At 49.3% G+C, this 11,430-nt stretch overlaps 1 protein-coding gene across 1 annotated transcript in view; it reads left to right on the top strand.

Moving 5' to 3' along the window:
• The first annotated feature begins 2,013 nt into the window (after positions 1–2,013).
• LOC119464134 (uncharacterized) overlaps positions 2,014–11,430 on the top strand; it is a 35,105-nt gene continuing 25,688 nt past the window's right edge. Inside the window, 1 exon segment of the mRNA XM_037724972.2 lies at positions 2,014–2,420. Coding sequence (XP_037580900.1) covers positions 2,286–2,420 — 135 coding nt within the window. The 5' untranslated portion in view covers positions 2,014–2,285.

The raw sequence follows: 11,430 nt of genomic DNA, 5'->3' as shown, positions 1-11,430 counted from the left end.
GATAGTCCTCCCACTTGAACAAACGCCGCTGACAGAAATGGCTATATACTGGCTTTGCGTTGACTGTCAATTGTTTCAAGCGATCCTCGGGCTTGAATAGTGCTGCTTCGACAGCGAACACCAGTGCGCCTGGCGGCTAAGCAAACTCCGCAGAACAGTAAACGCGTTGTCGCGTTGCTGGCCACCAGATCCTTTTTCGCGTGCTCGAACCATTTACCGTGATGGAGTGGCCATAACGACATATCCGTTTCCAACATTTCATTGCGATAGCCGTCATATGCACACTCCAGGCGAATTTCAGCCGTCGCCGTGATGTTCCGTATATGTCTAGGTACATGCATGGCACATGTTTATCTATGCCACACATGCAAGGTATATGCTGCAGCCGCCGAAATTGCTCGAGGACGGTTCTGTCTTCTTTGCTGAACAATTACAACTTTTCACAATTGGTGCACGCAATCAAAAGTAACGAGATATTTCATTAACGGAGCGTGATTTCTAACTAGAATTTTTTCAGTCCCTTAAAAAAAAATGCAAAACAGTAATGATGCTCACGGTCTGAAAGTTTGGTAAATTAACTGGTGCCGTTATTTACAGGCAGCGCAGTGGTGTCTGTGTGATGCAATTGCATGCCCTTCATGGCGTGTTCAAAGCTTTCAAGAGAGCAAGCAATTCTGTCGCAGTTGCACCCACATATAGTCGCACTTGCATAGTTAGAAAGCCGCCCGAGGAGTTGAAACCTTGCTGAAGCTGTCCGTGATTCGCCATTCGCGCGAAATTGCCAATTTTTGTCGTTTTCATCCCATTCAAGTCAAACGATATAGGAACGGCGAAAACCTTTACTCTAGGATGAAGTCAACTGCGAAATCAAGATCGAAAATGCATTAGTGAACAAATCATCAAGCGAAAATTATTTCACGCCTGAACGGACCCAACGATCCCGCGCCCGGCTGTAAATGCAACCCGTTCCAGGCATGAGGAATGTGAGCGCTTAGGCGCAGGCTTAATTAAACTGACTAAAAACGATAAATTAAATTTGAAGCCAAAAGGAGCAAGAAGTGCTTCTCTGTGCATCGCTCTACTCGTTCCTTTTCTTCTTTTTTTTTGTTATTTAGCCTTGTACGAGCAACGCACTTTATGAATGGAAGTGTACTGAGAATGGACGTCGCACTTAAACTGGCGGGATCGAGTGAACTCACACACGCGCGCACGGTCACGGCGTATAGATTCCAAGTCACGGGACACTCGCTGGGGGTCTCGAAACAAAAAAAAAAAAAAAGAACACAAACACACACACAAACACACACAGCGCTAAGGCGCTCATTCCACGACATCGCCGATAACAGGGCGCGCGCGCTGTCTTATATCACCCGAACCCGAGTCCTTCGCTCCGTACACTGCCTTGTTCCATTCCACGAAGTGGACCGCCGACGGGCCGAGCCCACACATTTGGGGACCCTCCCCTCTTCAAAAACGCGCATGTGTCTGAACGTGTGTAGCTGTGTCTGTGCGTGTGTGTCAGCATGCGCGCGCATTGTGAGTTCGCGTGTGTTTGTGTATGTGTGTGCTTGTGTGTGTGCGTGTGTGTGTGTCTGTACGTGCATGTGTGTGTGTGGAAGCCATTGCGCAACGCGGCCAGCGCCCACCCACCCCGGGGCTGGCTGGAGGCTCGCGGTGTCACTTTGAGAACCCCCCGCCCCCTCTGCAGATCTCGCGGCTACGATGCCCTCCCCTTCTCTCCCCCCCCCCGCCCCCCTTCAACTACACCACTGCCACCACAGGCGCCATATGATAGCCCGAAAAAAAATTATCTCCCGGACGCTCTGTTTTTTATCTCGCGTCCCGAGCGCGCAACCGTATACCGTTCTGCCGACCTCGTCTACCGCGCTAGGCGAGGCAAGTCGAGGCGGGCCGGCGGCTTCTTGCCTTACGGTCGTCCGTGTCTGTTAAAACGAAAAGAAGAAGAAGAGCAAGAGCAAAGAGAAAGAAAGAAAATTAAGAAAGGACCGCGGCGGGCGTCTTGAGGCACGCCGCGCGCATCGCACCACTGAGAACAGCGGGAGGAGCGTCTGGGACGCGCCGGCGTCACGGGATCTCAGATTGCGTCTACTCCTGGTTGGGCGGCACGCGCTCCGTTTTGTGCCGACTTGGGAAGAAACTTCTCACTTCACTCCGGGGTCGTCAGTGCTCCGAGAGACGCCCTGAGAGACGGTTCACTTCTCGCACACCACCAGCCACGTTTAGGGACCGACGTAGCCAGCCCGGGCTTTTTCCACAACAACGCCATGCCGCCGACATCATCGCGAACGAGAGGCATCGGAGAGAACGGCGGGGAGGACCTGACCGCCCCGGTCTCCTTCCAGCTCGAACAACCTCCGTGGGGGGACCCGGCCGATGTGACTAACGGTCGGAAACCACAGGTGCGGTCTTTCGTGTTTCTTTTTTTTTTAAGCTGGTCATCCGTTTCGGAACGTTCTACGGGAGGGCTCACTCGGTCGACCACGATGGTTCGGAGGCGTTGGATCTCTGTTTCAGAGGGCGAGGTCTCGTGTTCGCTGCTTGGTCACTCAACCTTAATAGCCGAAGGCAAAAAAGAACAGAGAGTGACTAAGGTCAGTGTGTTTATCTCAAGCCACAATTGTTAATGTTGATCCGGATCTCTTCAATGCGGAGTCTTGAATAGCGCGGAGTGCAGGTTTCGGTTGGATAAAGAAACAATGTGAGAAAATCTCCATGCGCCAGAGAGCCTTTCAAAAACGACGTCAAATTATAGGAAACTAACCGTTGAACGATTAGCGAGACCGATACTCAAAAACGATTAAAAAAATAAGCGCGTAACCGATACTCAAAAACGATAAAAAATAAGCGCGTAATTTTTTATTCAGGAAACCAATTGTAAGCAAACATCTGATCCGGTGCTCTTCAGTGCAATCTAGCACAGAGAAGGGCCAGCGTTCAATCAAAGAACGGAGGTTCGAATCCCTGCAAACTTTCCTCGCAAGATGCTCTTTGCTAGAATTCCTAGTTTCCTTAACGGAGTCTTTTCTGAAAGGTCGAGCCCTTAATGGCTCGCGGAAGAAACGAAAGCGAAAACTGCACTCTTTTGCCATTTTTTGCTGACTACATAAGCGCATCGTGATGAGAGTGCACGCGTTCACCAAGCTTGTAAACGTGGCTTCTTTATCGTCGCGTGCTTCCCCCCCCCCCCCCCCCCCCACCTGCCACCCTTCTCTCCCGCACTCCTTACTTTTTCTTTTTTTCTTATCGGTAACAGCGCGCTGTGCTTATGTCTGCTTTTCGCATCTTTATCTTTCTGCTTGCGCGTGGATGCAGTTATGCGGTCGGATATTACCGGATGATACAGCCTCCGTATCCGAAGGAGCTGACAGGCAAAACTGGGCGAGCGTAGGTGTAAATAGATGCTGACCACATTGCTGATAACGAAAAAAAAAAAGAGACATAGAAGACTGCCCGGTTTGTTTACTGACACGGTGACGCTTACACTGGACAGAATTTATACGGCCTTTGTCGCTCTTGAGCAGTGAAGGACACGACGGAGAGCTTTATGGCCGAAAATAGCCAAGGACATTGTAGGCAGCGCCGTCAATTCGACAATGACAAACAGTGCCACGTGGAACCCTTAGCAATGACGTGATGGAAGCACACCTCTTTTGGAGGTCATCTGGCTCGTTATGGTTCACTAGCAATAAATTGGCAATCCGTACGGTTCGCGAATTATATAACTCTTGATTATTATCCTTATGGCCGATTTTGATGGATTGTGCTTGCATCGTTTCAAAGAGTCATGTCGATTGCGAGAGACGCACAACAGTGGAGGGCTGCGGATAAGCTTCCGACCAGATTGTCTTGCTTTCATCTTGCAAAAGCTTGCAGCTTGCGCCATCGGCCGCCACTGATGCTGTCGAACGAGCCGAGTGCCAGGAGTGGTGGATTTTAGAAGCAGATTCCAACCACTTTCGCAACAGAACCTTTCGCACCCAGAGACTGCTCCGTCAGCAGATCGGCAGCGTCGTCCTCGCGCATCAGTGACAATGGCAGGTCGAGAGCTCGTCGCCAGCCGTGTTATCACTCCGTGGAGCAGCCGGTGGTGCTCTGCCAAAATCGACGGAGTAAAGCGGAACTCTTCGATCCCGACCAACTCGCGAATCGTTTTGGAACGCGCTCCTGTATGTCTCAGTCTTGACCCTGCTGTGGGACTTGTGTTCCACACGCGGATCTGAAGGCGTTGCAGAAAGGCAAACCTCTCGCGGGCTTCGTTCGAACCGCTGCTCTCTATACACCATCCGCCACAATGCGAAACTTCATCTAATAGATAACATGCTTTGGTAGGCCTCACAAGCTAATTCTTCTCGCATTACCTTGTTCATCGTATTCCACGCTACCGCGGGGCCAGCAACATTCGACATTGTGGTGGCTGCCCCGACAACACCCATGACTTATGGACCTGCGTAAGGTACTGGCTTGGGCGGGTCGGTACCTATTCTTTGATGCTGGGTTTCGCGCATAAACTAGGAGCCAGTAACACGTGAAGAGACTGGCATAAGCGGTCGTGTCCACGTGGTTATTGTGCCAAAGTTTGGGTGGAGAACCAACCGTCACGAATCGGCCTCCACTTGTAAGCGCCCTCTAAAGTGTTCTTGACCATAATAGGGAGTTTATGGGATATAGGCGTCTCAAGGTTCTGGGCCGCTATCGACCAGGAGTACAAAAACACAAAAACAAGGCAAATAGAGCCCCCGAAAAAGGCGAAAGGCGCGCAAGAAAGATGGGGCTTTTGGGCATACGAACCTGCTTGAGGACGCTATTTCTATAACTCCTTAGTACCTCAGCTTCAATTCCGGCCCACAGCCATACGAAGCTGGATCGCCTCCCAATATTCTGCCCTCACTGTAATCTTTACAGAAAACCTTGGTATCCCGTACCGGGGACGTCCTGGAGCCTTAGGACATGGGGTTAGGTGTTGAATAAAGACGGTTATTCTCTCTTTCCCTCTTGATACCGGTGCGCTGATACAACCTCGAAGAAGTTATTCTCTCCCTGTCACTCGCTGTGTGCTAGAGAAGGGTGCTTGTCGGCAGGGGTCATGGGTCGCTCAGAATTTCACGTTCACACTCACATCAACTTGAGCAAATGGAATCGCCTGTCACCTGGCTAGTTATCGACACGAGGCCAGACATGCAGCTTTGAGATTTAAACTATAGAATCGATGGCTTAACGTGGTGATGCCGAAAGTGTAGGATTGAGAGAAGAAGAGGGTTGATAAGGGAGATGTTTCCCGCCCTGTTCTCATTTTCTGCCTGCTTCTGTTACACTGATAGACAATGTGTCACACAAGTTTCACACAGCTAAGAAGCCATATACGTATACGTTAGACATTCTTCGATCTTTTTAAAACTTCCTGAGGCGTTTTATCTTCGCTCCAGCGATGATGGCAGTTCGGTCATCTCCTTTTCCAAGAAACTGCCACGGAGATTTGGTCCAAAAAGAATAAAGGAAAAAAAAAACGACCCCTTCAGCGTGAAAATTGGCAGCTTTACTTTGAAACGTTCACTGTCACTTCGAGCATGCTCGGATGTTGCAATACCGGGATATGTCCGAGGGTCGTGTGTCCGCCTACGATTGGGATATCTCGGCCAGATATGCTGGCAGACGAGCAACGGTTGCCTCTCGCAGTGCCCGAAAGTGCGATAAAAAAATGGTGGCGAAACGTTTCACGACAGATAAAACTCCACTTGATGAGGCGGAACACCCTACATATGTCGAGTCTCTGACATATGCATGCTCTAGCGCTCGCAGCAAGAGTCGTCAGCAAGCACTCTCGCGTCAGAGTTGCTTATTGCACGACTAGATTGTGTCACAACCTCTTTCGCAGAGGTGCGCGCACCGGTGTTGTTTGAGATGCAGTAATGGTCATCACCCAGTCTCCACCGGACGCGCACACGTGGTGTGCGACTTTCCTTGACGTCTTAACGTCAAGGAAAGTCGTGGCGCCCTTCACAGGAACCCGAGTCGCTTACTGCAAAAAAATAAAAAATAAATAACGCGCCATGCCACTGTTGTGAAGGTGGATTACCAGCGAAGCAGTTTAGCACATTGCATAGAGGTGACACAGAATTTAGATCGAAGGTATGAGGAAATTTTATCTCTTGAGTGGCGACGGTGGTCATCCCGAAGAAATACACACGCACGAACACTTTCATTTTGATCGCCGATCTTGATCGGCGGCTTACATTCGCGCGGTAGACTGCCGCCACCTCGGGGAGCCGGAGGAAACTAGACACGCGTGACGGGACTGCCACACCGAGAGAGCGGAAAAAAACTAGGCACGCAAGCGCTTGGAACGACGACAAAGAGAGGGTGGTGCGAGCGTACACGTGGCCCACGCGGTTCGCACAGCGTCAAATCTTTGAGGAGTGCTTATTATCTACCCGAGAGTCTACTGATCTTGAAAATGGTGCCTATTGAAAACTAATCTACTGAAAATGCATCAAATTCGCAAGGTGAGTTTTTGCACACGCAGATATGTTGACTGACACTAAAAATACATAGAACTCTAGCCATAAGCAACTTCGCTGTAAAAAAAAAAAGAAAAAAAGAACAGATGGCACACAACCACTCTTTCGTACTGGTTCTGTTGTGTGGCATCGCGGTGGACACGTGGTGTACACGCCGTGGTGGCATAGTGGCAATGGCATTGCGTGGGTGTCACATTTGCCGTTTCGATCGCATGGCATTTGAACAGGCACTGAAGAGGAATTATAAGTTAAGCTGTAGCGATAAATTACGTTTCTGCAATAGCAAACTAGACCCCCCTTACCATCTTTCTTCGTTTACATTACCTCGACGCGAGCGGGGCGAGTCAGAAGTCGAGTGGATCCAGCTCAACCCGACCACGTTTACAAGCATCTTACCCGCCGCGGTGGCTTAGCGGCTACGCTGTTGCGTTGCTAAGCATGAGGTCGCGGAGTTGAATCCCGGCCGCGGCGACCGCATTTCGATGGGGGCGATGTGCAAAAAACGCTCGTCTATTGTGCAATGGGTGCCCGTTAAAGAACCCCAGGTGATCAAAATTAATCCGGTGTTCCGCACCACGGCGTGCCTCAAAATGAAATCGTGGTTTTGGCACGTAAAACCCCAGAATTTAATTTTAGATTTTAGCACGTGGTACTCGCAACCGCGACATCGTTGGCTCAGCAAAAATGAAATCATGCGCGAGGTTTGAAGCTTGTAAAGTCTAAACAAAGGTTAGTTAGTATATTGGGTGCAGTTTTGCTTGAGTTTCAAGTTGACATTACTGTGAAGATCAAAAATAAAAGCGTTGTTCGGCAGGCCACCACTAGGGGGCTAAACTCCCTATAACGTCACATGAGCGCTGCGCACTGTTCGAAGGTGTTGACCACGTGGCTCTGTCATTATTGAAAAGTAATAGGTACCGTGCGGTGAATGTGGGTCTCTCTCGTGGCGCCCTCTCAAAAAAAATTAACAGTCGTATCGCTGGCACACAATAGAATGGAACATTATAACTTTTGTTTCACAGTATTTGCATTATTTACATGGGTTTACAAGGGAACATTGGCAAACTATATGTCCTTTTAGTTTACTCATTGAACTGTATTGCCTCTACCACTCTGGTGAGCGTGTTCAGTAGCTTTTTTTTGTCACACTGCGACTTTCGAGGTAGAAGAAACATTCAACAAGCCTATGCAATTATACACTATAATTTTCATTTATCCTTGCTTTGGCCATAATTACGACCCAATTACGAACCTCACAGTGTGTCTGTACTATTTAGGACATCATCCCCGCCATTATTACAAACGCGCAGCTATGCCGTTGTGCCGCGGCATCAGGTATATGGAGGCAAAAACAAAGTCAGGAATGGAACGCAGAGCAGTCGGTGCGAGCTACGCTCGGGTTTCCCGATGATTCCGCTTGACTGACAGGCTGTACGTGGCAGACTGCGCGATGCTAGCAGCAGCGATGTGGGAAGCGATACGTGCAAGCGACGTTTCGGGTTTACCGTTCTTGCCGATCGTTCGGAGAGCCACATTCCCGTAATTTGCTCGTGCATATATCACAGGCGATACCTGGTACTGGGTGTCACAGCTAAAGCTAAACATTCCCGTAGTGCAGCCTCCATGTGCCGTCCACCTAGGTAAGGTTACCCTCAATTAAACCCGTCTTTAGCGCGGTTCTTTTTTTGTTTGTTCATTAACTTCTTGCCTCTTAACTGCTGGACCCATCACTCTGGCGCAGTGGCAGTGGAAGTTTGCTGTTAAGCACGCGATCGCGGGTTAGAGTCCCTTCGGCGGATGCCGCACTGTGATGGGGACGGAACGAGAAAAGCGAGCAAGCACCCGTCCTCCCTATCCTCACTAAACTAACTTCTACAAGCACTCAGCCCGGTTCCTTCCACTGACCAATGCTCAGGTGCCAGCTCTGAGTCGGATGTGTTACGGTGGGGACAGCGGGAAACGTTTCCGTTTCGTGCTTTTTCTATACCCCAAACAACCTGTATAATTTAAACGTACCTGCCAACACTTACGAATTTTTCGTACAGTTTACGAACTCGGGCTTGTTCTACGATTTCGCGAACGTTGCGTCAAGTATCCCGAAAAATGAATTTCGTTTTCGGAAAAGTTTGGAAATTAGAAGATGAGGCCGGGCGAGATTGAAATAACAAGTATGAAAAAACTAAATTGTGATGGTACCAGCGCTTTCCCAATCACTGCGCTTTCCGAAGAGCGCGACAAGGACGCTGAGGACCCCCTCCACGTGACCCACGTGGCACGCGACCGCGGATTGCACTGTCTTCGCGATCATCAATTTTATTTTGCGTCATAAATTGCGTCATCAATTTTGTTTACGTCCTCTCAGGCATCGGTCCAGTTTAATACTGTGCAGTCTCCAGGATTGGCTCATATCACTCGGCGAGATATTGACCGAGCAGACGCGCCGAACGCCGGGAAAGACGTGCTCTAATGAAAGAATGATGCGCTTGAAGGCACGGCATTTGTTGCAGTGAGGATAATTAGGTGCAGTTCGTCGTTTTGTCGCGTAATTGCACAGAGAACCGAGCCGGTAACCTGCACATATCTGTTGACGTGGTATAGACTAGTCGTATGAAAGCCGATTCGTTACACGCGTGCCGTCTTGTAAGCGAGTTACTCAGCAAGACAGCATAGTAGCCGCTCCCGCAGTAGCAACAGTCACAGTCAGCGAAGATTGGCAAAAAAAAAGACAAGAAAAAAAAAACTTCGTTGTAATAACAGGGTCAACGTACCTAGCTATGGCTCCGCAGAATACCGGGTCGTGCAAGTTATAACGCCGCAACGAAGCCTATCATAGCTGCATTTGAGACTTCTAGAAGCGAAACCTGTTGACTCATCTCTCGTAACAACTCGGTCGTGACAACATCCTTCTGTACAGATCTAGCTGCCACTCGCTTTCGCGTATCTCCTGCTGACGCTGTTGTTCCGTCCTCTTGTTTACGCATGAAAAGAGAGAGCTCCGCTGATATTCATTTGATTTGATCTACGCGCGTGTGAGCCACGCTTCTTCTAGCGGGCTTTTCTTCTTTAGCTGCCTGGTTGATAACCCTGGGTCATACGCATTGGCGTTGCGGAACACCACGCAGGGTGACGGCCATCACCAAATGACGCGCCCGTACGTCACGCTTTCTAGGAGGGGGTGCAACCCGCGTGGTTATTTGAACGAACCTGTGTTTTCACGTTGCACTTTACGACGGACATCTCTAAGAGTGATGGTACGTTAGAAAGAGAGATAATCCTTGCTCCTTTTTTTTGTTTAAGTTGCAAGTGACATGACCGGCCTTTGGTTGCGAACTGGCAGCGACGACTTCAGCTATCATGATGCTATATTCGGTTAACAAGTGAACGTTGCGGAGAAACTGGCTGCAGTGGCGCTAGTATCAATGGCGTTCTGCTGCCGAGCAGAACGAGGTCTCGGGTTCAACTCCCCGGCGCGGGCGGCCGCACTTCAATGAGGGTAAACTAATTAAAAAAAACGTTGTAATAGAAAATTAACCGCTTGTGTCCTGAGATTTAAACATTATAAGCAACCATATTCCGTCAAAACTAATTCGGAACCCTCCACTATGCCGTTTTTCATTACCCCCGTGCGGCTTTGGGACGCCGAATCCAAAAATCAATCGACGTTGTGGAGAAGCCGGCGACATACTGCACTTGTTGCGAACATTTCGAAAGAATCAAGCAATAATATTCAGGAGATCGGCGCAAACTCTTAGCAGGTATGCATCAAGATCTTTGCGATCTGTTAAAGGCTAACACCCAAAGAGCCTTGAAGGGCCGCTAAGGCAAAAATTAAGTCAAGCTAAAGTAATGGAATAATGCTCGAGAACGTCTAAGGTGTCAGTGTTGTCACGAACAGAGCTTTAGTTATCGAGAAATTGATATAAATGCAGGACACGATTTGATACTCCCCCGGGACATTCAGGTAGTAGTCGGATGACGTAGGCACTTCTCATAATGATTGCGTTACTAGTACTCGATCACCAGAAATAAAAAAAAGATTATTGCATTGCATTAGAACACTGAAGAAAATGCCACTGGTCCAGCTCTAATTGAATTTTAGAAAAAAGACTGCACCGCCCGCTTTTGCATGTTTCAGTTGTTTGATTGTCGCCTGGTGCCGCGTTGGTTATGTTGGCTCGTAGAGTGGCAAAGAATGCCATGTCCATGAGAATTTCATGTCCATGAAATGTCGTGGGATGCCCGAGCGGTCCGCACCACACGACGAAGAGCAGCTGCAGCAACGACTCCAGCACTGTATTTTCTCGGCTTCTCCATGGTGGCGTGTTTGTGCTTTCGCGTTAAATCGTAGCGCCATCTGTCGGCTGTCACTTTACTCACCGACGACAGTAAAGGGCGGTGGTGCCGTATGTAACGCTACTACTTCCCGCTGGGAAGCGGGACAATTGAATTGCGCTAAAGGTACACGGACCCTTGAGACGCCAATTTCGCTTAAACGAAGTCTATTCTTGGCATGAAACAAGCCCTGAAAGTTTTCTGGAATGGTATTTTAACATTGTACGTTGACCTAATATTTGCCTTAAGTGTCCCTTTAATGATGTCTGCCCCTTCCTTGCCTTCTGTATTAACGTGCCCGACAACGCTGGGTGCGATGACTTCGGTCGCGAGCAGACTCTTGGTCACATTCGTTGTGACGGTCCTCGATACACCTAGAGAGGCGGACGATCGCAACTGAGCTCGCTCGCGTTGACGAGAGACTGCTTTCCCCGAACAAATTATTTTGGAATGCCCACCTCACCAGCCGGTGACGGCTGGTGAGGTGGGCATTCCAAAATGGTTCGTTCGGGCAGAGAGTGACGAAGGCAGTGTTGCAATTCTTAAGGACAACGAACTGGTA

The sequence above is a fragment of the Dermacentor silvarum genome, chromosome 9 (assembly GCF_013339745.2).
Source record: "Dermacentor silvarum isolate Dsil-2018 chromosome 9, BIME_Dsil_1.4, whole genome shotgun sequence".
Taxonomy (NCBI): Eukaryota; Metazoa; Arthropoda; class Arachnida; order Ixodida; family Ixodidae; genus Dermacentor; species Dermacentor silvarum.
Note: the sequence above shows the minus strand (reverse complement) of the source record. Positions and strands in the feature narration are given on the sequence as shown.